Source organism: Rana temporaria, chromosome 8 (genome assembly GCF_905171775.1).
Source record: "Rana temporaria chromosome 8, aRanTem1.1, whole genome shotgun sequence".
In the NCBI taxonomy this organism is placed as follows: domain Eukaryota; kingdom Metazoa; phylum Chordata; class Amphibia; order Anura; family Ranidae; genus Rana; species Rana temporaria.
In genome coordinates, this window is record NC_053496.1 from 142,690,628 (window position 1) to 142,716,207 (window position 25,580).

At 45.3% G+C, this 25,580-nt stretch overlaps 1 protein-coding gene across 2 annotated transcripts in view; it reads left to right on the forward strand.

The window, feature by feature from the left end:
* Window positions 1–4,698: 4,698 nt before the first annotated feature.
* Window positions 4,699–25,580, forward strand: part of TIMM10 (translocase of inner mitochondrial membrane 10) — a 34,359-nt gene continuing 13,477 nt past the window's right edge. The window contains exons 1-2 of one of the 2 annotated variants that reach the window (XM_040320802.1): window positions 4,699–4,814; window positions 20,896–21,010. In XM_040320802.1, coding sequence (XP_040176736.1) covers window positions 20,940–21,010 — 71 coding nt within the window. In that variant the 5' untranslated portion in view covers window positions 4,699–4,814; window positions 20,896–20,939. The remainder of the gene's footprint in view (window positions 4,815–20,895; window positions 21,011–25,580) is intronic. The other variant, XM_040320803.1, reaches the window with a different exon arrangement.

Genomic DNA, 25,580 nt, shown 5'->3' on the forward strand with positions numbered 1-25,580 from the left:
AGCGTATATTGATTGGTTTGCGCAAAAGTTATAGCAGCTAGCTACAAAATAGGGGATAGTTTTATAGCATTTTTATTATTATTATTTTTTTTACTAGTAATGGCGGCGATCTGCGTCTTTTATTGTGACGGCGATATTGCGGCGGACACATCAGACACTTTTGACACATTTTTGGGACCATTCACATTTATACAGCGACCCCTGCTATAAAAATGCATTGATTACTGTATAAATATGACTGGCGGGGAAGGGGTTAACACTAGGGGCGATCAAGGGGTTAATGTGTTCCCTAGGGAGTGATTCTTACTGTGGGGGGAGGGGAGTGACCGATTGGTGTCCCTATGTACAAGGGACACACCATCGGTCTCCTCTCCCTGACAGGACGTGGATCTGTGTGTTTACACACACAGATCCACAGTCTTGCTCAGTTAATGGGCAATCGCGGGTGCCCGGCGGTTATCGGGCACACGCATCGGGTCCCCAGTGACTCAGCGGCGCGCGCCCCCTAGTGACTTGTGAAGGCGCGACGTCATATGACGTCCGCCCAGAACAAAAGGGTCTTCCAACCTCCGTCATTTGACGGCGGGTGGTGGACAAGCGTGGTTGTAAACCATTACAAAAAACTTTGACCTACAGATAAGCCTAGATTAAGGTCCAATAAATATCTCCTTAACCACTTCAATACAGGCCTTTTATACACCCTTCCTTCCCAGACCAATATTTAGCTTTCAGCGCTCTCACACTTTGAATGACAATTACTCAGTCATGCTACACTGTACCCAAACCAAATTTTTATCATTTTTTTCTCACAAACAGAGCTTTCTTTTGGTGGTATTTAATCACCGCTGGGTTTTTTATTTTTTGCAATATAAGCGAAAAAATAGAGAATTTTTTTTTTTAGTTTCTATTCTAAGATTTAGCAAATAAGTAATTTTTATTTTTTTTTCTCAAAATTGTCATAACAACAAGTTATTTCTCTTACACAGCACATGCATACTTGCAATAACACCCCAAAATACATTCTGCTACTCCTCTTGAGTATAGCGATACCACATGTGTGAGACTTTTACACTTTTAGCTTTTTTAATCAGAAAATAGGTGCAGGAACTCAACCACGACCCGTTCAGATTTCACAAACAGTAGAAGGGTCTTAAAGGGGCATTAAATACCAGAATTGCATTACACACAGAGTGCAGAGTTCAGGGGGTTACAAAGCTGTCACTTGTAAACACAGAAAACAGACTTCTGTGATTACAAGTGATTGTAGTGAGCAGGCACCAAAGGGTCTGAGCCAGAGGTGGTGGAACTGAGTTCCCCCAAGTTCCCCCTGAAAAAAAGCCCTGCTTTTACACAACCTGACCACATATAGAGGTCCAACATCCAAGTAGCACCGCCAGGCGTTACTTGGAATAAATTGCACATCTCATTTGATGACGACCTATCACACTTTTGAAGGCCCTGGAGCACCAGGACAATGGAATTACCCACAAAATGACCCCATTTTGGAAATCTAACACCCCAACGTATAATCTATGAGGCATAATGAGTCTTTTGACCGGTTCATTTTTTTCCCAAAATTGTTGGAATACGTGGGACAAAAATGAAAATGCATTTTTTTTATACAAAGTTGTCCATTTATAAGATATTTCCAACACATAGCATGTACATAGCAAAACTGACACCCCAAAATACACTCTGCTACTCCTCCCGAGTATGGTGATACCACATGTGTGAGACTTTTACACAGCCTGGCCACATACAGAGGCCCAACATTGAAGTAGCACCGTCAGGCGTTCTACAAGCATAAATTACACATCTAATTTCTCAACCAGGTACTGGTTTCTGGCAGATACTCTGGTGGCAGGTACTCTGGTGGCAGGTGGTGAGGTGGCGGGGACTCTGGTGGCAGGTACTCTGGTGAGGTAGCATGTACTCTGGTGGTGGGTACTCTGGTGGCAGGTGGCGAGGTGGCAGGTACTCTGGCGGCAGGTGGTGAGGTGGCGGGTACTCTGGTGAGGTGGCAGGTACTCTGGTGGCAGGTACTCTGGTGAGGTGGCAGGTACTCTGGTGAGGTGGCAGGTACTCTGGTGGTGGGTACTCTGGTGGCAGGTGGTGAGGTGGCAGATACTCTGGCGGCAGGTGGTGAGGTGGCGGGTACTCTGGTGAGGTGGCGGGTATTCTGGTGGCAGGTGGTGAGGTGGCGGGTACTCTGGTGGCAGGTACTCTGGTGAGGTAGCAGGTACTCTGGTGGTGGGTACTCTGGTGGCAGGTGGCGAGGTGGCAGGTACTCTGGCGGCAGGTGGTAAGGTGGTGGGTACTCTGGTGAGGTGGCAGGTACTCTGGTGGCAGGTACTCTGGTGGCAGGTGGTGAGGTGGCAGGTACTCTGGTGAGGTGGCAGGTACTCTGGTGGTGGGTACTCTGGTGGCAGATGGTGAGGTGGCAGGTACTCTGGTGAGGTGGCAGGTGGTAGGTACTCTGGTGGTGGGTACTCTGGTGAGGTGGCAGGTACTCTGGTGGTGGGTACTCTGGTGGCAGATGGTGAGGTGGCAGGTACTCTGGCGGCAGGTACTCTGGTGAGGTGGCAGGTACTCTGGTGGTGGGTACTCTGGTGGCAGGTGGTGAGGTGGCGGGTACTCTGGTGGCAGGTGGTGAGGTGGCGGGTACACTGGTGAGGTGGCAGGTACTCTGGTGAGGTGGCAGGTACTCTGGTGGCAGGTGGGGAGGCGGCAGGTACTCTGGTTGCAGGTACTCTGGTGAGGGGGCAGGTACTCTGGTGGCAGGTACTCTGGTGGCGGGTACTCTGGTGAGGTGGCGGGTACTCTGGTGGCCGGTACTCTGGTGATTGGTACTCTGGTAAGGTGGCAGGTACTCTGGTGGCGGGTAATCTGGTGAGGTGGCGGGTAATCTGGTGAGGTGGCAGTACTCTGGTGGCGGGTACTCTGGTGAGGTGGCAGGTACTCTGGTGGCGGGTACTCTGGTGAGGTGGCGGGTACTCTGGTGAGGTGGCAGGTCTTCTGGTGGCGGGTAATCTGGTGAGGTGGCAGGTACTCTGGTGGCCGGTACTCTGGTGGCGGGTACTCTGGTGAGGGGGCAGGTACTCTGGTGGTGGGTACTCTGGTGAGGTGGCGGGTACTCTGGTGGCGGGTACTCTTTATTTAGGGGGGGCAATCTGGGCACAGTAGTAAATTTCAGATGTGTAACTGACTATTAGCTGATCTCCTTCTCACACTGGATCTGTGTGTGAAGAGGAGAACAGCAACAGTAAGTTACACACACTAACAGTGTTGTGTTTACATTTAGTCACCAGCTGTGATTGAACAAAGCGGGTCACGTGGTAAAGAGCCAATTTCATTGGCTCTTTACCCTGATCGGGGCTGGGCTGTACCCCCACTGGGCTGTACCCCCACTTTGCGCCGGGGGTGCGTGCGGTCGCCATACACGCCGCTGCGCAGCTCTGCATCAAATCCGGTAAGCTACACCGGAAAGTTCCACCGCCCGCCGCTGCTACATTACTGCGATCGGCTGTTTCCCGAGGGACACACCGGAACCCCAATCGCCGTGCTGCGCGCCCCCGGGGACGCTATGCACGTTCGCTGCTCAGCTCTGCATAATGGGAGCCGGTCAGCTGCACAATACGCTCCACCGCCGAGGGACACACTGGAACCCGGATCGCTCTGCGGGCCGAGGACATCATAGGATGGGAGATCCCATCTGTGGACGTCATTTGACTATGGCTGGGTAATAAAGTGGTTAACCTACACTGTTAAAGCGGAGGTTCACCTAAAAATCAACTTTCTGCTATTAGATCCAGCATACTGCTGACATCTGCAGTATGCTGGGGTTTTTTTTGTACGGGGAATAGGCGTTCCTAAGCCAAGCGGATTTGATTGACGGGCTGCTAAAGCGCGTTACGCCTTCCGAAAATACCCAAGGTGACACTCGGGTGTTTACAGCACCTGCCATGTAGAGCTGACTGCGCAGGCGCCGTAAACACTCGAGTGTCACTTTGGGTATTTTCGGAAAGGCGTGATGCGCTTTAGCAGCCCGTCAATCAACTCCGCTTGGCTTAGGAACGCCTATACCCGGAAAGGAATCCCCGCTCGGAGCCGGATAACAACGGCTGATAAAACGATAAGTACAAAAAAAAAACAAAAAAACAGCAGTATGCTGGATCTAATGGCAGAAAGTTGATTTTTGGGTGAACCCCCGCTTTAAGGAGATATTTGCAAGAAATACAGCACCGATGTATACGGCGCACCGCTACTAACGGCATCAGTGAACCCGATGTGAACAGCGCCAGAGCAGCGATACCCGGGTATCATGGCGGCGACGGAGGACGTGTCCGAGGACAGCTGTGGGGGCTTCATTCTCAGGTAAGTAATTCATAATGAGCTAGTATGCTATGCATACTAGCTCATTATGCTTTGTCTTGCAGGTTTTTTTTTTCTTGAAAAGTGTCAGAGGGTTTACTTCCTCTTTCACCTGCTTGTCACCCAGAAGCCTTGATACGCACTCTGATCACCATTTAACACTGTACCCCAGACACAATAATAACCCCACTTCCCTCTGAACCCTGTGCTCTCTGACATCGCACTCCCCACCAGCAGGAATATATTTAGAATGACACTTCCCCGGGCGGCTTCTCCTCCCAATCTACTTTGTTAGAACAGGAAGCGATCTGTCTCCTCCTCCTCCAGTCACGACACCCGCCTTTTTCATGACATCACATCCGATATCCTCTGCAGGTGAACTTTATGAGGCTCGTTTTTGCTTCCCTCATAACGCTTGAGTTTTTCTCTAATGACGTGAAACGGTAAGGAAGCGGGTTGTGTGTAGTTCTATTATAGCAACAGGGTAGGAAAGACGGCGACAATATGGCCTGTCATGTCCGACTTCAAGGTTACCTTGACTTTGACCGTCACGGGTTTTTTTTTGCTGTTCATCTTCCGAGCGAATTTATACTATTCCAGCCAGTTACATTGGAGCGACGCTTTTCCCGCTAATTATTTTAGAGGCGTAGCGGGTTACATCGCGGCTGTGAGGGGAGTTTGCTTTGCCAGGGCCGTTTCCATGTGTGAGGGAGAACGCTACTGCAGCCCTGCAGAACCCCGGCAGGATCTAATGTGGGAACAAAGATTTCCCAGCGTTAGATCGCAGACAGATTATAGAATAATTGTAAAATATGGCACATGGGTAGTACTTCTAGATCTCTGGATGCTGACAAATCCACTTCCGGTAAGGAGACTGTATGCTGGGTGGATGGGAATAGTGGTATCTGGCAGACTCGCAGATCTTGTGCAGCAAAGTCATAATTTTCTTGTCCATTTCTTTCCTATTTCAGTAAATATGACAGCCATTTTGGATGATGGCACGTTCCCTTCTTATTAACCACTTCCCACCCGGGCCAATTCTGGCACTTCGCTCCTACATGTAAGGCCCCTTTCACACTGACACGTTTTTCAGGCGCCTAAATAACGCCTGAAAAAATCGTGCCCTGCAGTCTGTGTGAAAGCCCGAAGGCTTTCACACTGGAGCGGTGCGCTAGCAGGACCGATCCGAAAGCCCTGATAGCCGCATCTTTGGAGCGGTGAAGGAGAGGGGTGTTTAACGTTCCTCCCTATTGAAAGCAATGGGGAAACCGCAGTAATATCGCCAGCAATGCGCCTCTGCAGAGGCACATTGTCAGCGGTATTAACCCTTTTTCAGCGGCTAGCGGGGGGGTTAAAACCGCACGGCTAGCAGCCGAATATCGCGGTAAAAACAGTATAGCGGCGTTAAAAATAGCACAGCTATACCACCAGCGCACCTGCACCCAGTGTGAGTGTAAGGGGCCTAAAAAATCATAATTTTTGGGGTAGAAAATTACTCGTTACCCCCAAACAGTATTTTTTTTTTTTTAGCAGAGAACCTAGGGAATAAAATGGCGGTTGTTACTTTTTGTGTCACACGGTATTTGCGCAGCAATTTTTTAAAAGGTGGTGTTTTTGGGGGGGGGGGGGGATAGTTTTTTTTTTTTACTCTAACATTCACGGCAATACGTCACTTTTGTGATTTGAATGATATTTACGTATGTGGTCACGGCGTACGTATGCATTTGCTTATGTGCATGATCTTGCGGGGGGCGCTTTTACGTGTTTTACACGTTAAAAAAAAAAAAAAATTGTATATATGTTTTATTTTATCTACCGTATTTATCGGGGTATAGCGCGCTCCCGCGTATAGCGCGCACCCCTAAACTTGCCCCGAATTCCTGTGGAAAAAAGTTTTTTTGTACTTAGTTTTGGTGTCTTGCGCGCCGGCCTCGTCGGGTTTGTCTGCGGCTTCGGGTGTCCGGCGTCCTTCTGCGGCGTCCTCCCCGCTCGTTTCCCGCGCCGAGTTTGAATACTGCGCCGACATATACCGAGCGCAGTACACTCGTGTATCGTCGAGCAGGCTCGGCAACTCTCGCGCTGACGTCCTGTACGTCCAGAACGTCAGTGCGAAAGGACCCGAGACTGCCCGACAATACACGAGTGTACTGCGCTCGGTATATGTCGGCGCAGTATTCAAACTCGGCGCGGGTATCGGCGTAAACCGCGCACCCACGATTTTGCCCTGATTTTCAGGGCAAAAAAGTGCGCGGTATACGCCGATAAATACGGTATATATTTATCGGTGTATAACACACACCCTAACTTTTAAGAGGGAGGTTTCAGGGGAAAAAAATTCCCACAGCCCCCTGCGTATAACACGCCGACACAGTTTACACTCTATTTTCAGGGTAAAAAAAGTGAGTGTTATACACCAATAAATAGTGTGTGTTTGTTTGTTTGTTTGTTTAACATCCCTTGTAATAGCAATAGTGCTTGACAGGTCCTTTTTATGGAGAGATGTGGGGGTCAGTAAGATGCCAAATCCTCTCTTCCAGGCTGGAAACCCTAAGATCGGAAAAAAAACCAGGACGATCTCGGCTTTCCAGCTGAGTATATGGCAGTATTTGCAACTGCCGGACGCAGGGTGTTTTTGATTTAAATCGCTAGTAAAAAGGCTAGTTTAAATCAACTGTCATTTCTGTCCGCAGAGGCTTCTCCTCTGGCTCATAACAATGCCTGTTGACTCGCCTACAATCCCATTCACTTTAATGGGACGGCTGTGATGCAGCAGGTGCTGCCATGATGGATGCCCGCTAACAGGTGCTGCCATGATGGATCTGAAATGACAGGTGCTCTTTAAATGTAAGGACTTATTCTTGCTGGTAGTTAGTCTTTAATATTTGCAAACAAAATGAAGGTTTCCTATTTAGAATAATAAGCTGTCAGGTTAGTAAAATGGCAATATCGGAACCGATTCAATCATACAGTTTGTAGTGTACGTAGATTTGCAAAACAATGGGATAAATGAATGTTCCTGAACCTTGTTTTATCTCATAGTTACTGTGGAATTGTGTGACTGTATCAATGCAGTGCATGTTATCGCAGCTTTCAGAGCTTGGATTCATTGAATGAGTTTGCCAAAAATGTAAATATTGCAGAATATATAGCCTCATGCTACATAACTAAGCTCCATTTCATGCTGAATAAACTAAATTTATTAATGTATCCTTAAAGCGGGGGTTCACCCTAAAAATGATTTTCTAACATAACATCCAGCTCACTCTCTACATTGTCAGTATGCCGTTAGTTTTTTTTTTTTTTTTGCTGTACATACCTCGTACAGCTATTTTCTTCCCCGGCTTCGGGGTAGGGCCTCCCGCGGAAGTGGGCGTTCCTATCCAGCAGGTGATTGACGTGATGACACAAACGACCTCCACCCGTCGCATAAGGAGCGTCACGGGTTGCCGAAAGAAGCCAAACGTCGGTGCGCCTTATCACGTCAATCACCTGCTGGATAGGAACGCCCACTCCCGCGGGAGGCCCTACCCGGAAGCCGAGGAAGAAAATAGCTGTACGAGGTATGTACAGCAAAAAAAAAAAACTAACGGCATGCTGACAATGTAGAGAGTGAGCTGGATGTTATGTTAGAAAACCGTTTTTTAGGGTGAACCCCCGCTTTAAATAAACTATCTTTAGATCACTTTTAGGTACAGGCATCATCCCAGTATAATCACTGAAACGGGAGGACGTTCATGTATGCCCTCCCGGCAGGAAGTGGTTAATTGCTGCTGACGTGGGTTGAGCCTTCTCTACATATGGACATTGTTTCACCCAGAAATGTTGTTTTTGCTGCCTGTCTCTGCTTCACTGCTAGCTACCACGTGCATAGCTTTACATTTAAAAATAATTCACCATGTAGTTGCCCATCCCTTTATTTTATTGAGGTCTATCAATAAAATGTTTATATCCTGCTGTGAAATTATTGCTTTGCTTTGTATCATCAGCAAACGCTGAGATTTAGCCAATTGTACCATCATCTATATTTATGAATACATTAAATAGAATTGGCCCTTGGGGCGCCCCACTTGCTACTCCAGACCATTCTGAGTATATGCCTTGTGTCGCACCCATGTAAACCATTTTCTATCCAGATACATACACAATCATCCATGCCAGCAGACCTTAACCACTTCCTTACCGCGCCTATTCTGGCACTTCTCTCCTTCATGTAAAAATCATTTTTTTGCTAGAAAATTTACTCGAACCCCCAAACATGTATTTGCGCAATAAGTTTTCAAACTCCTTTTTAAAAAAACAAAACAAAACTGTTTTAACTACTTCTCGACCTGCCGCCACAGTTCTACGGCGGCAGGTCGGCTCCCCTGCGCGAGAGCCCGTACAATAACATAGGCTCTCTCTGCGGCCACTAGGGGGCGCGTGCGGGGACCGGGAGCTGTGTGTGTAAACACACAGCTCCCGGTCCTGTCAGGGGGAGAAATGCCTGACCATCTGTTCATACAATGTATGAACAGCGATCAGTCATTTCCCCTAGTGAGGCCACCCCCCCTACAGTTAGAACACACCCAGGTAACATACTTTCCCGCCCCCCTAGTGTCAACCCCTTCCCTGCCAGTGGCATTTTTATAGTAATCCAATGCATTTTTATAGCACTGATCGCTATAAAAATGCCAACGGTCCCCAAAAAGTGTCCGAAGTGTCCGCCATAATGTCACAGTACCGAAAAAAAAATCGCTGATTGCCGCCATTACTAGTAAAAAAAAAAAAAATGCCATAAAACTACCCCCTATTTTGTAAACGCTATAACTTTTGCGCAAACCAATGAATAAACGTTTATTGCAAATTTTTTTTTTTTTTTTTTACGAAAAATATGTAGAAGAATACGTATCGGCCTAAACTGAGCGCAAAAACTAAAAACCGCAGAGGTGATCAAATACCACCAAAAGAAAGCTCTATTTATGGGGGGGAAAAAGGACGCCAATTTTTGTTTGGGAGCCACGTCGCACGACCGCGCAATAGTCAAAGTGACGCAGTGCCGAATCGCAGAAAGTGCTCTGGTCTTTGACCAGCAATATGGTCCGGGGGTTAAGTAGTTAATGAATTAAAAAAAAAAAAACACTATAAAGTTAGCCCAATTTTTTTTTTGTATAATGTAAAAGATGTTACGCAGAGTAAATAGATAACTAACGTGTCACGCTTTAAAATTGTGCACACTAATGGAATGGCGCCAAACTTCGGTACTTTAAAAATCTCCATAGGCGATGCTTTAATTTTTTTTACAGGTTACCAGTTTATAGTTAAAGGAGGTCTAGTGCTAGAATTATTGCTCTCCCTCTAACGCACGCGGCGATACCTCACTTGTGGTTTGAGCGGCGTTTACATATGTGGGCGGGACTTGCGTTGGCTTCTGAGCGCGAGCTACTGGGGACAGGCATTTTTAAATCTTTTTTTTTTTTTTTTTTTTTATCACTTTTATTCCGATTACAAGGAATGTAAACATCCCTTGTAACAGGAATAGTGTGTGACAGGTCCTCTTTGTGGAGAGATGTGGGGTTAATAAGATCCCACATCTCTCCTCCAGGCTGAAAAGCATGAGATCCCCCATATGTCAGTTTCAACACCGCTGCTCTGCCAACAGAGTGTGGAGAAGGGAAGAGGAACGTGAGCGTGGTGCGGTCAGTGTTAAATATCGGCCTAATTTGGATAATAATGGCGATTTCTCCAAAATGGCCAAATATCGGTCGACCTCTAGTTGTAAGGCATATTGGGCACCAGACACTTCTTGGATGTAAAAGAGGTTTTATTTCTTTGACCGTCCTTTTTTATATTTTGCAAGGGAAAGAGGGTTAGGGCCAGGACATCCTTAAAGCGGAGTTCCACCTAAAAATGGAACTTCCGCTTAATCCACTCCTTGCCCCCTTACATGCCACATTTGGCATATAAATTTTTTTTGGGGGGGGGGGGCTTCAGGAGGAGTGAGACTTCCTGTCTCACTTCCGACGAGGGGCTGGTAAGGCGAATAGCTTAATCGCCTTATTGCAGCCCCTCCCTGTAGGCAAATGCCTGTCCAATCGGACGGTGCCGCTCGCGCAAGCGCAGTGGGTGCCCGGCCATGAAGCCGAAAGCTTCACTGCCGGGTGCCCACACTAGGAATGAAGACGCCGGGGAGCGAGGAGCGGAGCCCCGGGCCGGCGTGTCGCTGGAACCGTGGAGCAGGTAAGTGTCTGTTTATTAAAGGCCAGCAGCTACACTTTTTGTAGCTGCTGACTTTTAATAAACTTAAAAAAAGGCTGGAACACCCCTTTAAGTAGTTGCCATTTCAAATAGCAGACTCCGAGACTTCAACAGAATGACAGCTGTGCTTTTGCACGTGCAGGTTTGCTGTCTCCTATGGCAACAGTACTTAAACAGTTCCTAACTCAAAGTAACAGTCCCCTCCTGGTCTCTCACTGGACCCTCTGATTCACTGACTCGAAATCCTGTGAGCTCCTTAAGGCTTTTGCGGTGGTGTCTCCCTCAAGCGTCGCCCACGCTTCCCTGCTGGGTCTCTAGCTTGGCACACAAGGCTGCTCTGCAAGCGTTACCTCTGCTGGTTGGGTCCCTGACTTGATCACCACCTGTAGTTTCCAGATTCTCCACTGTGCCCGTTTGGTGAGAATTCTGCTCCGGAACTTTCTTCAGTTGCTCACTGTGGTCCCTGGTAAAGGCAATTTGATCCCTTAGTGGCGACGTCATCTCTTCTACCTCCGACCACGACGTGTTCTCCGGCCCGGGGAAAACCGTCACTTTTGTTTGGACTGCAAGCCATATTCCCAAACCTGTGCTGCCCTCTTACTTATGAATAGCAGCCTGATGTCCCTGGGATAGGCCCAATCTCCAGCCTAGCAGCCCGGGGCGGACGACACATGTCCACTTAGACCAGGGATCGACAAATCCTGGGCGCCAGGTCGCCATGGCGACTAGAAATAGTGTCCTGGCGACTTGGTTTGGAAGGTGGGCAAAAAAAAATTTTTTTTTTTTTTTTTTTTTTTTGTGAGCTGGTGCCATCTGGTGGTGAGCCGTTGGTATTCCAAGTTATTACCACCAGATGTGAGCTGGCGCCATCTGGTGGTGGTCGTTGGTATTACAAGTTAAGCATTACAAGTTAAACAGCAATTCTAATGTAATTTTTCACTGCCGTCTTCTTCCCTCTAATTAGAACCCCCAAACATTATATATATTTTTTATCCTAACACCCTAGAGAATAAAATGGCGATCGTTGCAATACTTTCTGTCATGCCGTGTTTGCGCAACGGTCTTGCAAGCGCACTTTTTTGGGAAAAAATTACACTTTTTTAAATTAAAAAATAAGACAACAGTAAAGTTATGCCCATTTTTTTTTAATATTATGAAAGATAATGTTACGCAGAGTAAATTCATACCCAACATGTCACGCTTCAAAATTGCGTTTGAACACCGTTTACATATGCGGGCGCTGCTCACGTATGTGTTCGCTTCTGCGCGCAAGCTCGTCGGGACGGGGTGCGTTTTCTGGCTCCTAACTTTTTTAGCTGGCACCTAGATTCCAAGCAAATTTGTCAACCCCTGACTTAGACGGCACTCTGGGTGGCACACAAGAACATGTATCACCTGACCCCACCCAAATATATATGCTTTTCCAGCAGGCCAAGGGATTCAACAAAATCCCTGCCCATTGGCTGAGATGCCCCATATACCCATAACCTGACCTTGAGTTGTCCTTCTCAATCTAATACCTCCAAGTGCCCGGCCACCTGGTGGTAGAAGAGGAAAGAACAAACAGGCCAGGCTTGGGGAGAAGTCAATGGATCTCTAGTAATTAACTACAGTAGCTACTTCTGATTACAAAACACACATTGCATGCTTTCCTGCGGCTTCTCCATTGAAGTATATTGAACCAAAAAAAACAAAATAGCACCGTTTTGCATTAAAAAGTCCTTGCCCTTTCCAAATATGCAGCAGCTGAAAAAAAATCATGGATGTGAATGTGTCCCATAGGAAAACATGTAAATGAACTGTAGTGTGTTTCTGCAAAAAGCACCAAAAAACACAGAGGTGTGAACCCAGGCCTGAGATGTTTAGTAACATAATGGGGATAAAAAAACTAAAATAAGTACAAAAAGAGAAAATAATCGCTACTGTAAGGGGTTCATTTTTTTACTGTGGGACAGTGAAAGTAATATTTACAATAGCGATTTGCTTTTTTGTACTATAAAGGGCTGATTTGTGTTTTTTTTTTTAACCCCGTTATGTTACTGGCTGATTAATCGATTGTGAAAATTGTAATCGATTAATTTCATAATCGATTAGTTGTCGATTAGTTGTTTCGACCCTACATATAAATTCTTCTTACGAAACTGATGTACTTGATGCCCTGGTGGAGGGGTGAAACGCGTCAACGTATTTCCGGTTTTGTGAACCAGTGGCACTGCTTCCGGATCCTGTGTAACGCACGCCGTTGATGCAAACCCGGAACACGCTGATGCCTGTTTTGCCTAAGCTGTCTCGTGACTGACACTTGTTAGCAGCGTGGTGTTATTTATTACCGGCAGTACTTCACATTTGTATCTCTTTTTTCCTTTGCCTCGGTATGTTCCACCTCCCTCGATTTCTTCTGAGATTTGTGAAATTCCCTTCGGAAATTTGGATATTTACACTAGACCTCCCAAAATCCTAAACCTGTTTTGACCCCTGGACTGCAAAGCTGAGGGTCCTTTAACTCTGGTGAGAGGTGTCACAAGAGGGGAGACCATAGAAGCCAACATCCATTAAAGAGGAAGTAAACCTTCTAAATCATTCTTTAAAAAAAAAAAAAACTGCGAGAGGCATAATGAGCTAGTATGCATATCATACTAGCTCATTATGAATTGCTTTCCTGAGATCGAAGCCCCTGAAGCGTCTCTCGTTCCTCACCTATGTCACCGTCATGATACCAGAGTGACTTTCGGGTATTGCGGCTTTGGCACTGTGATTGGCCAGAGCCGCGATGACCTCCAGCACATGGGAGCCAGTGACGGCACAATCGCCTTCACTAATGGCACTCTCAGTGCGCCTGCGCCGTTGTCTAGGGCGCGAATGCGCCGTAGACATTGGTGAAGTCTTTTCTGAAAATATCTCCTAAACCGGGTAGGTTTAGGAGATATTTGTTGCACCTACAGGTAAGCCTTAATCTAGGCTTGCCTGTGGGTTAAAGTGGTTTGTATGGGTTTACAACAGGGGTTGACAAATTTGCTTGGAATCTAGGAGCCAGGTAAAAAAGTTAGGAGCCAGAAAACGCGCCACGTCACGACGAGCTTGCGCGCAGAAGCGAACACATACGTGAGCAGCGCCCGCATATGTAAACGGTGTTCAAACCACACGTGAGTTATCGCCGCGATTGGTAGAGCGAGAGCAATAATTCTAGCCCTAGACCTCCTCTGTAACTCAAAATATGCAACCTGTAGATTTTTTTAAACGTCGCCTATGAAGATTTTAAAGGGTAAAAGTTTGTCGGCATTCCACGAGCAGACGCAATTTTGAAGCGTGACATGTTGGGTATGAATTTACTTGGCGTAACATTATCTTTCATAATATAAAAAAAAAATGGGGATAACTTTACTGTTGTCTTATTTTTTTATTTAAAAAAGTGTCATTTTTTCACAAAAAAAGTGCGCTTGTAAGACCGCTGCGCAAATACGGCGTGACAGAAAGTATTGCAACGATCGCCATTTAATTCTCTAGGGTGTTAGGATAAAAAATATATATAATGTTTGGGGGTTCTAATTAGAGGGAAGAAGATGGCAGTGAAAATAGTGTAAAATGACATTAGAATTGCTGTTTAACTTGTAATGCTTAACTTGTAATACCAACGGCCACCACCAGATGGCGCCAGCTCACATCTGGTGGTAATAACTTGTAATACCAACGGCTCACCACCAGATGGCCCCAGCTCACAAAAAAAAAAAAAAAAAATTTTTTTTTTTTTTTTGCCCCCCTTCCAATTCAAGTCGCCAGGACCCTATTTCTAGTCGCCATGGCGACCTGGCGCCCGGGATTTGTCGAGCCCTGGTTTACAACCACTTTAACATTCACCACTGTTGAAAGCACTCAGCACTTTATGAATATTTTTTTTTTTTCTCACATTGTGTTATATGTTGGCGCCTTATTCCGCTAGCGCTGTTATTCATATATTTTAATGTCTGGGATCTGGCTTGCAGATGGTTATGCTGTCCAGATTATTTATATGGCTGTAGCCCCACACATTTAACATTGAAAGGTATCTTCCCTTTTCAAAAGCTTGATATAAAGAAACTGGAGTAACTTCAGCAGAGCGTCCCTTACTCCACGAGTGCGCCTTTTTATAATTCCCCAGCGAACTGGCTGTATTACTTCCATAACCTCTTGTAACCTTCACCGTAGTGATAAATGACCAAATTCCTCTTTGTGAAACTGACATTATTAACTTGAAGTCAATGAGTAGACTTTAAGCAAGTAACAGTGGGGCCTTCGATCCTCGGTTCTTTCCCATTTAGTATTAACTTACTACTTACTTGCAAAAGTTTTACTATTTTAAGAATTGTGTATCTTCACCTGCAGTGAACATTTCCTCTCCCTTTTCTTCTTCGCTTACCGGCTTCAGACATCGCAGAGGCGGGATCTGAGACCGCCCGCCTCTTTGCTTGTGATGAGCGAATGTATTGAGCTAGACGAGTAATGACTGTAGGCCCATCTTCTGCAGTAGTGACAGCCACGATAATAGCCGAGGTAGACGCTTAAATCAGGACTTGACAAATTTGCTTGGAATCTAGGAGGCAGCTAAAAAAGTTAGGAGCCAGGAACACGCCCCGTCCCGCCAAGCTTGTGTGCAGAAGCGAACGCATACGTGAGTAGTGCCCGCATATGAAAGCAGTGTTCAAACCACACGTGAGGTATCGTCGTGATTGGTAGAGCGAGAGCAATAATTCTAGCCCTAGACCTCCTCTAGGACTAGAACTCAAAACGTGCAACCTGTAGATTTTTTTTTTTTAAACCTCGCCTCTGGAGATTTTAAAGGGTAAAAGTTTGTCGCCATTCCATGAGCGGACGCAATTTTTAAGCGTGACATGTTGGGTACCAATTTACTTTGCGTAACATTATCTTTCACAATATAAAAAAAATTGGGCTAACTTTACGGCTGTCTTATTTTTTTTTTATTTTTATTTTTTATTAAAAAGGTATATTTTCTCCAAAAAGTTAGCTTGTAAGACCGCTGCGCAAATACTGTGTGACAAAAAGTATTGCAACGACCGCCATTTTATTTTCTAGGGTGTTAGAATAAAAAATATATATGTTTGGGGGTTCTAAGAGAAGGAGATTATTGGGCAATGAAAACAGGCAGGGAAGCCCAATTAGCATTGCTGGTTGTCTTGTAATGCCAATGGCCACCACAAGAGGGCACCAGATTCCAGAAAGAAGCATAGGCCTGCAGAAAGCCGCGGCCTCAATTACCGGCCTTGTGGCTTCACTGCCCGTTTCCTACTGCGAGACGCACTGCACAAAGCTGAGGTTGGGTTATTTTACAGACACCGTCCCAATCTGCACAGTGTGTAGCTGGCTGTTGCAGCTGTGTTGCCTTTCTGATCTGAGGATTTCACAGGTCAGAGCTGCAACAGCTAAAAAAAATCTGAATATTGGGTTGTGTCTAAAAGAATCCAACCTCAGCTCAGCTGAGTGCAGTGTGGGGAGGAGCAGCTCTCCTTGTATGTCCTTTGTTGAGGCAGAGTACAGTGACAGAGGTTGGGGAGGAGCTCCCTGACCACAGCATCCATGGTGGACGGGCAGTGCACTCACTACATGTGGGTGTTGAGGATGACTATCCTCAACACTGCTTCATTGTTGGCTGCAGGTGTTTCGTTGGATTAGGCAACCCGTCGCCGCCATCTTGGTACACCCGGCACTCCTCCACAGTAAGGATACACTGAGAAGGGGGCAAGCGGACATCTTGTTGCACCCACCAGAGTTTTTAACAGTAAAAGGAGCTTATAAGGTGAAATATAGTATTTAGATGTTCAATTTTAAAAGCATCGGCAAACCTGCTGATCTCGCAGAACACCGCTGCTTTTATAATTCAATGTGTAAACGGTCATAAAGATTTCTAAATACTGTATTTCACTATATAAGTTTAGTTTACTGTGAAAAGCAAAACTCCAGTAGGTGATGTCTGTTTGCCCCCTTCTCAGTGTATCCTTAATGTGGAGGAGTGCGGGGTGCGCCAAGATGGTGGCAACGGAACTTCCGTTACACAATCTGACGGGTCGCCAAATCTGATTAAACGCTGGCAAGCCGATTGAGGTGGGTGGGACCGGAGGCAGCAGTAGGTTTGAAGTGGTAAAGGGCCAGCCGTGCTCCCTTCTGTGTGGCCTGCTTTGCTGATGTGAGAGGTGTCCCAGGCTTCCCCTTACATGCCATCTTAAATGCCAGTGCTTGCCGACCCTGGTTTAGAGACCAGTTGGACTTTCCGCTTGGGTCGCTTTTTTGTTGAACTTGGCATCCTACTCCTTTACAGTGAGTACAAAATAAGTCAACCGTTGCATACAGAAACTGCTAAATCTGTTCTAAAAAACAAAGCTTTACCTCTGGGCATGAATGGGTTACTCCTATATACTGCCTGATTTATCCCAAGCAACCCTTAAAGTGGTTGTAATCTTTCACTCTTTAAAATCTACAGTGCTAAGCCTGTAAAATGTTGCTTGCTGGTACAGTGTCTTGATTCATCCTGCAATCTTTATTGATGTCACCGAGACATGCGCAGTCCATGTTTTTTTAACGGCACGATATGTGGTTATTTCCTTCTACTGAAAACTGCACATACAGGAAGCGTTGCGATAGTCTGCTCTTCCGCTTCCTGGTTCTCCCCTTATGACTGTATGACGTCACACAGGGGGAGTGAACCAGAGCAGCACACTGACTTCCATGCGAGCAAGCGGCAATCGCGCATGCGCGAGATTTAGACAGGAAGGGTGGAAATGATGTCCACACAGGAACAAGAAATCAGTAGTATAGATGGCATTGCTTTTTTTTATATTAAAAATAAATCCGGCACTGTGTATTCTGCTACATATTTTTGGTAAAAAAAAAAAAAAAATCCCAATAAGCGTAATTTTTATAATTGCGGCCACGTGCATCGGGTTCTCTGGGCAAAGCCGTATATGTATGGGATTTTGCCCTGGAGAGCCATTCAGCCGCAGTAAATCTGCGTGAGCTGGTCGGGAACGGGTTAAATGACTCAAGGTACCGTATTGTGCACAAATTGCAATAACAAAGCATTCCCTATAGGCTTATATCAAAGTAAAAAAAAGGGAAATGGGATCGGTGAAAATATTACATGACGCTCTAGAATAAAAAAAAAACTGATTTTGCTTAACCATCCTGCAGAGAAAATATTACAAGAACTCTCGCTGTACCTGTTAGTTTTGATACAATTAAAAAACATTTTCTGACATTAAAAATTGGTACTGTTCCTGCAATGATAGTGCCACAAATAAAAAGCTATGTCCACCTCATATGTATACATCTAATTATGACCACAAATAGAATAAATTAGTTGGCCCCACCCCCTGGTTCATGTTGCCACTATGGGGTACGTCTGCAGGGTCCAATACGTTAAGTATTCCTGCAAAGGGATGTTCACATTGTCCATTTTCACTGAATAGCTCATCTTTGGATGTGCTTAAAGGGGAGTTCCACCCACAATTTCACTTTTTAAATATAAATACCCCTGTAATACACAAGCTTAATGTATTCTAGTAAAGTTAGTCTGTAAACTAAGGTCCGTTTTGTTAGGTTGTTACAGCATTTAGATTTATAATCTAGAAATAGATCGTGGCCATCTTAAGTGTGGGCATCATGAAGCCAGACGGTATGACTTCCTGGATTTCAGCTTTGCATATCTTGCACATGCTCAGTGTAATAGGTTTCAGTCAGGTTTGCAAGGACTACTGGGAAACATGATGCCTATCCCAGAAACCCTTGCAAATAGCCTAGGCAAATAAGGAGGAGGAAGTAATGAAGGACTACAAAATAAAGGTATTTACAAGCAACAAATTAAATAAAAATTGTCCATTCTGAACACTATGAGATTAGAGCATGCAGCACAGACAAACATAAAAAAATGGGTGGAACTCCACTTTAACTGCTTGCCAGCCATCAAATGACGGCTGGGCGGTGCAGCTCTCATTCTGGCCATGCGTCATGATGTTCTTGGCCCTGATGTCCGCCGGGCACCCGCGATTGCCCGGTAACAGAGCAGGACCGTGGATGTGTGTGTGTGTGTGTGTGTGTGTGTGTGTGTGTGTGTGTGTACAGACGGTCTCCCATCAGGTGAGAGGAGACTGATGGTGTGTTCCCAGTACAGGGGAACACTGGTCCCCCTACAGTTAGAATCACTCCCTAGGTAACACATTTAACCCCTTGATCGCCCCCTAGTGTTAACCCCTTCCCTGTCAGTCACATTTATACAGTAATCGGTGCATAAATGTGAATGGTGTCAAGTATCCGACATGTCCGCCGCAATATCGCAGTCACGATAAAAATTGCAGGTCGCTGCCATTACTAGTAAAAATAATTTAAAAAAATGCTATGACTATCCCCTATTTTGTAGACGCTATAACTTTTGCGCAAACCAATTAATATACGCTGATTGCGTTTTTTTTTTTTTTTTTTTTTGTCTCTTTTTTCAAACTTGTCACTCTTTTCTTTTGTTTATAGTGCAATAAATAAAAAACGCAGAGGTAATCAAATACCAACAAAAGTAACTCTATTTGTGGGGAATATATACAAATTTCATTTTGGACAGTGTTGCATGACCGCGCAATTGTCATTCAAAATGTGACAGCGCTGAAAAATAGCTTGGACGGGAAGGGGGTTTAAGTGCCCTGTATTGAGGTGGTTAAAGGAGATTCGTATAACTCATGCTGAAAGAAATACAGAAAGATGATGGTAAAGTAGCTGAGTATAGTAGATTGCTGCAGTGGTCCAGAGGAGGTCCAGCATTCGGGGTTCTGGGTATGAGATGATCTGTAAATGGCCACCATATGGGCAACAAACTTCAAAATCTCTCACACTGCAAGGTTGTACAATATGACAGTCGCGTAATACTCAAGCTGCCAGTCCTAAACGGACTAATTGTAATCCAAAGTGGTTGTGCACATAGTAATAGAGAAATCCCACATCCAGAGAGAAATGCGTATACCGTATTTATCGGCGTATACCGCGCACTATTTTTCCCTGAAAATCAGGGCAAAATCGTCGGTGCACGGTATATGCCGATACCCGCTTTCCCACCACGAGTTTGAATACTGCGCCAGCATATACCGAGCGCAGTACACTCGTGTATCTTCGGGCAGTCTCGGCGCCTCTCGCTTTGACGTCCTGAGCGTACAGGACGTCAGCGCGAGAGTTGCCGAGCCTGCCCTACGATACACGAGTGTACTGCGCTCGGTATATGTCGGCGCAGTATTCAACCTCGGCGCTGGAAACGAGCGGCGAGGACGCCGCAGACGGACGCCGGACCCGACGAAGAGGACCCCCGGAAGCCGCAGAAGGACCCGTACCCGACGAAGAGGACACCCGAAGCCGCAGACGGACCCGCCGCGCAAGACACCAAAACTGTAAGTACAAAAAAAAACTTTTTTTTCCACAGGATTCGGGGCAACTTTAGGGGTGCGCGTTATACCGCGATAAATACAGTACTTATCAGGTCCTGTGGAGCATCAATATTCTTACGGTGAAAGAGCCATCCCTTGCAGGGTCTATTGTTTCCTTGGGAATGAAATCCAGGTCTCTACCAGCTGCTTTTAGAGGTTGGAGAGGGTGCGTTTCCCCTGCAAGGGATGGCTTTCACCCTAAGGATATCTGTATTCCACAGGATAAGTATACTTATTTCTCTCTGGATGTGGGATTTCTCCATTACTATGTGCACAACCACTTTACATTTACTATTAGTCCATCTATGACTAGGATTGGGACTGGTAGCTTGAGTTTTTATTACGTGACTGTACAACCTTGCAGTGTGAGGGAGTGAAATCGGGGTTTGAAGCTTTTTGCCAATATGGTGGCCATTTACATATCTCATACCCAGAACCCTTAATGCTGGACCACTGCTGCAATCTCTACTATACTCAGCTACTTTACTATCTTTTCGTAATTTCTTTCAACATGAGTTATATGAATCTCCAGAGATTACCAGAGCTATTCAGTGAAAATGGACTATATGTGAACATCCCTTTTGCAAGAATACTAATCCAACGTATTGGACCCTGCATACGTAACACAAGCCAGGGGGTGGGGCCAACTCATTTATTCGATATTTGAGGTCATATTAAGATGTTTACATATGAAGTGGATATCTACATTTTGATACCATTAAACCTTTGTTCCAACGGATACTTTTATAGGATATATATATTTTTTTTTTATTATTATAGAGTGTCAAAAAATCTTTTGTGTGCAAGATCGAAAATCTTATTCTATGTGTTTTGTGTCTTGCAGCTGTACTTCTAAATGATATAAGTAAGGTACACAACTGAAACAAGATGGATCCCTTAAGAGCTCAGCAACTAGCAGCAGAACTTGAAGTGGAGATGATGGCAGATATGTATAACCGGTGAGGGGGGAAAAAAGACATTGTACCTCTTAAAGATCTATAGTCACAGCATACTTTCATTTTTAACCTCTTCCCTCCCACACTATAGCCAAAAGACTGCTACAGCATGGGCTTCCATGGATGCCCTCCCAGAATCTTTCCTCCAGCGCACCCCCTGGGGCACTCATCCAGCATGGTCTGTGACCACTTTTTTTGGTTTCCTCCAGCCGGAGAAACACCTCTGGTGGGAGCCAGGGTCACTTGGTGCCTTAAGTTCCAGGTCAGCGCAGCGGCGTATTTGAATCTGGAACAGGCGTTCTTTATCACGCGTCCGCAGTGCAGCTATTGAGAGTGATGCAGTGGATAAGGGGGCAAGGCTAAGGTAAGAAACGATATCCTCCTTTTTTTACTCTGGGCTGTTTTTCTCCTGTGGGGGGGTTACTCACCCTTTCCCCCACCCCATCTCCCTGGTGGTGCAGTGGCTGGTAGTTGGCATGTCTGCCTAGTAACTGGGGAACTTTGAAAGGTGGTGGTGCTGGCTTGTGGGCCACAAGGAAGTGAGAAGTGTTTTTTCCTAAGTGCACCTGGGTGTATTGGTTTGTGCTGTGTAACGGTTTCTTAGCGTGGTCCCTTGTCTTTTCTCTTCTGTTTGTGGAAGCCAAAAGTTCTGTCCAACCAGTCAAGAGAAGGTGCCCTGTCTGCAAGAAGAAATTAAGCGAGGCTTGGACCAAGTCGCTTTGTGCAGATTGCACTGCAAATGTAGTCAGGGAGGAATCTCCATCCTTTTGTGGCGATTTAGTATCTACTATTAAGGATGAACACCATGTCACCTTTCAAGCCTTTAGGTCAAACCTAAGAGAAGAACCAGGTCCCTTTTGAGGGAACCCAGGTTTCTGCAGCCTTCCTCAGAATCCCAAGGCAGCTCTCAAATATTAACGGGGTCCGTTAGCTCATGACACTTCCCAAGAATCTGCTTCCCTTGCTCCAGATTGAACAGACTCTGAGGAGGAAGAAAATGAAGCAGAGGCCACTTCTAAATACAAAATGTTGCTAGAAGAGGTTGGAGGACTTTTAAATGTAATCCATGAGGCTTTGGGGATAGAAGAGGAAAAGGAGCTCTCCCTACATGACCGCATATATGCAGGTTTGGGAGATTCAAAAGGCTGTCTCTTTCCAGTCCATTCAATAATCACGGAGATGATCAAAAAAGGGTGGTTGGAACCTAAGAAAAAGATATATATTATAATATATATATATATATATTATAATATATATATATATATATATATATATATATATAAATTTTTTTTTTTTTTTTCTAGTCTCATAAGAGAAGATTTTTGTTTGAGGAAAACCCAGATTCTATCTGGAACAAGGTTCCAAAATTGGATTCTGCTTTTTCATAGGTCTCAAAGTCAACTGACCTTGCCTTTTAAGGACATGGGCATGTTAAAGGAGCCCATGGATAAAAGGATGGACCTGTTTCTTAAAAGGGCCTGGCAATTGGAAAACCAGCAATGGCAACATGTGTTGCTAAAATTTTAGAACACTGGATTAACCAGATGAAGGCCCATGTTACAGCGGATTCCCCAAAACGGGTGATTCTGGACTCCTTTACAACTCTATCTGCAGCAGTATCATACTGCAGAATCTAGGAGGGCTTCGTCCGCAGGAAGGAAAACCGCAAAACTAGAGAAAGCTGTGGTCTTACCAAAAGGTAGGAGTGGAGTGCTCTTCAATCCTCCGGAAAACCGCAATGACTCTCCACCCCAAGTAGGGGGAAGACTACAGGAGTTCATTCCCCAGTGGAGAGATATTACTTCAAATCGGTTTATTGTAAACATGCTCTCCCAAGGATACATGATAGAATTTGCGGAAGAACCTCCAAAAAGATTCCTGGTGACAAACGTCCCAAGTCCTTAATCCAGGGCTCGACAAAACCCAGGTGCCAGGTCGCAATGGCGACTGGAAATTGAGTCCTGGCGCCTGGGCTACACCGCAGCAGCTGGGACGTGGCCCCACTGTAGGTATTCGGACTTTAGCCTGGGCTAGCCAAAATTGAGGCTGTCGCTTTTTACGAATCAGCGCCCTCTGGTGGACGGTCCTGTGATGATCAGCTTGCTCTGGCTGCCTGCCAACTTCCGACATCATCTTCCCAGTTTGACAGCTGGGCAGGTATGTACTGGTCCCCTCCGCTCCTCTGTTCTCCCCCCAACGCTCACCTCTCTCTGGCTTAGTTAAGCAGCGCGACCCCCCCCCCCCCCCATGCTGCTCTGGTCCCCTCCGCTCTTCTGTTCTCCCCCCAGCGCTCACCTCTCTCTGGCTTAGTTAAGCAGCGAGACTGAATGACATGCTCTTCGGGAGTCGGCACTGAAAAGCTCATACGATTCGGAAGGAGGGCTCAGGGCAGCCGCACACAGCGGTGATATAAGCTTCCTCGTCACCCGTTCTACTGCTATTTCCTTCCCCCCGCTCTCCATCCTGTCTGCTGCCGCGGAGTCTCTAGACGGAGAGTGGGGGAAGGAAATAGCAGTGGAACGGGTATGGCACACAGTTTGAAATTTCACCTCTGCTACGCTTTCCCACCATTTCAGCTTATCCCGCAGGTCATAACAAAAATCCGGAGAGAGGATTTAACCGTAATCTTCGTCACTCCCTTCTGGCTCAGAAGGCCTTGGGTTTTTGTCTCTTCTACAGATGCAAATCAAACCATACTGGCACCTTCTGTTGAGACAAAACCTACTGTTACTGTTGGCGGTTATAGCTCAGGGCTCAGTCCGATAATTATTACAGCAATTAAAGACCCTGAAGGAGAAGTGAAGTATAATACAGGAAGTATTTAGAAGGTATTCGTTGACTTCTACGCCTCACTTTATGAGTCAAGGGCGTCAATCAACGAACCAAGCTAAACAATTTTTGGATAGATTGGATCTCCCGAAACTTAAACCAGTGGCTAGAGAAGCTCTCGCTAGTCCCATATCTCTGAAAGAATTAATTCAAGCAGTTACACAAACTCATAATAAAGCACCAGGGATGGACAGACTACCGACAGAGATATATAAAAAAATTCGATAACATTTTGCTACCAGAATTTTTATGCCGCGTATACACTATAATTTTTCCGGTTCTAAAAAACTTTTTTTAAAAATGTAATTTAAAACTATCGTGTGTGGGCTTCAGAGCATTTTTCGGGTTCGGAATTTTTTTTAGTCGTTTTTCAGAACATGCTTTTTTTTTTTTTCACAACGTTTTAAACATTGTCGTTTTTCGGCTAGTAAAAAATGGTCGTGTGGGCTTTAACGACGTGAAAAATCCACGCATGCTCAGAAGCAAGTTATGAGACGGTTCGTTCTGTTAAAACTACCGTTGGTAATGGAGTAAGCACATTCATCATGCTGTAACAGACAGAAAAGCGCGAATCGTCTTTTACTAACACAAAATCAGCTAAAGCCACCCGAATGGAACTTCCCCTTTATAGTACGTGTTGTACGTCACCGCGCTTTGCTAGAGCATTTTTTTTTTTTTAAGGATAGTGTGTAGGCAAGGCCGTTTTTAATGATCAAGTTTGAATTTACAACTACCTATGGAAAATATGGGATCTAGAGCGATACTATGCTTAGATGCCCAAGAAGCCTTCAATATAGTGGAGTGGGAATATTTATTGATAGTATTGGAGGCTTTTGGAATAGGACCGGGTTTCTTAAAATGGGTTAAAATATTTATATAGGGATCCTAAAGCAAGGGTAAGAATTAATAATGCATTATCCAGCCCGTTTACCTTATCTAGAGGGACAAGACAGGGCTGCCCCCTATCGCCACTATTTTCTATAGCAGTGGAGCCTCTTGCCTTTGCCATTAGACAATCAACAAAAATAGTTATACCTAAGAAATACCTAAGAAGAAATGGAGGGAAGTGGAAAGCCCACAAGTCTGGGAGTGGATGGATTCCGTCGAGGACACATATAGGAGGGAGGAGCTGAAATATGGGGTGGATGAGGATAAGGCAGGCTCCAGGGAGTTTTGCGGAAAATCTGAGAGAGAATTGAGGAAGATATATTGGTATAGGTTCAAACTTGAAAATGTGGAGTCATGAGATGGGGGGGGGGGGGTTTTAACGCTGGCTTAATTTTCCTTACTCGTCCCTCTTACGTTTAAATATTTTCTTAGGGATAAGCATATAAACCTTATTTAAAAGCAATCATTCTTCCGCATATGATGCTAAAACTTTTACGGAGACGATGGGGGTCCATCTTCCATGAGAAAGTCGCCAAGATTAAGTCTGAGCGGAAAAAAAAATAAACAACACAAATAGTTGGGTTTTGTCGGGCAGGAAGAGAGGATAAAGTGACCCTTGCAGATGATGCTCTTTTCCTGGGGGATACCTAAAATTCATAAACGGAACTTATGAGCCTTGTCTCCATATTTGGGCTATTTTCGGGTTTCCAGATTAACTGGGATAAATCCATATTGCCACTAGATAAGTTAAACACCCCATTATTAAATCAAGCCTTTAAAATTCTAATTAAGGATACAGTGAAATATTTGGGAACGGAGATCTCTTGGGATGTAAAAGACTATATTGACTAGAATT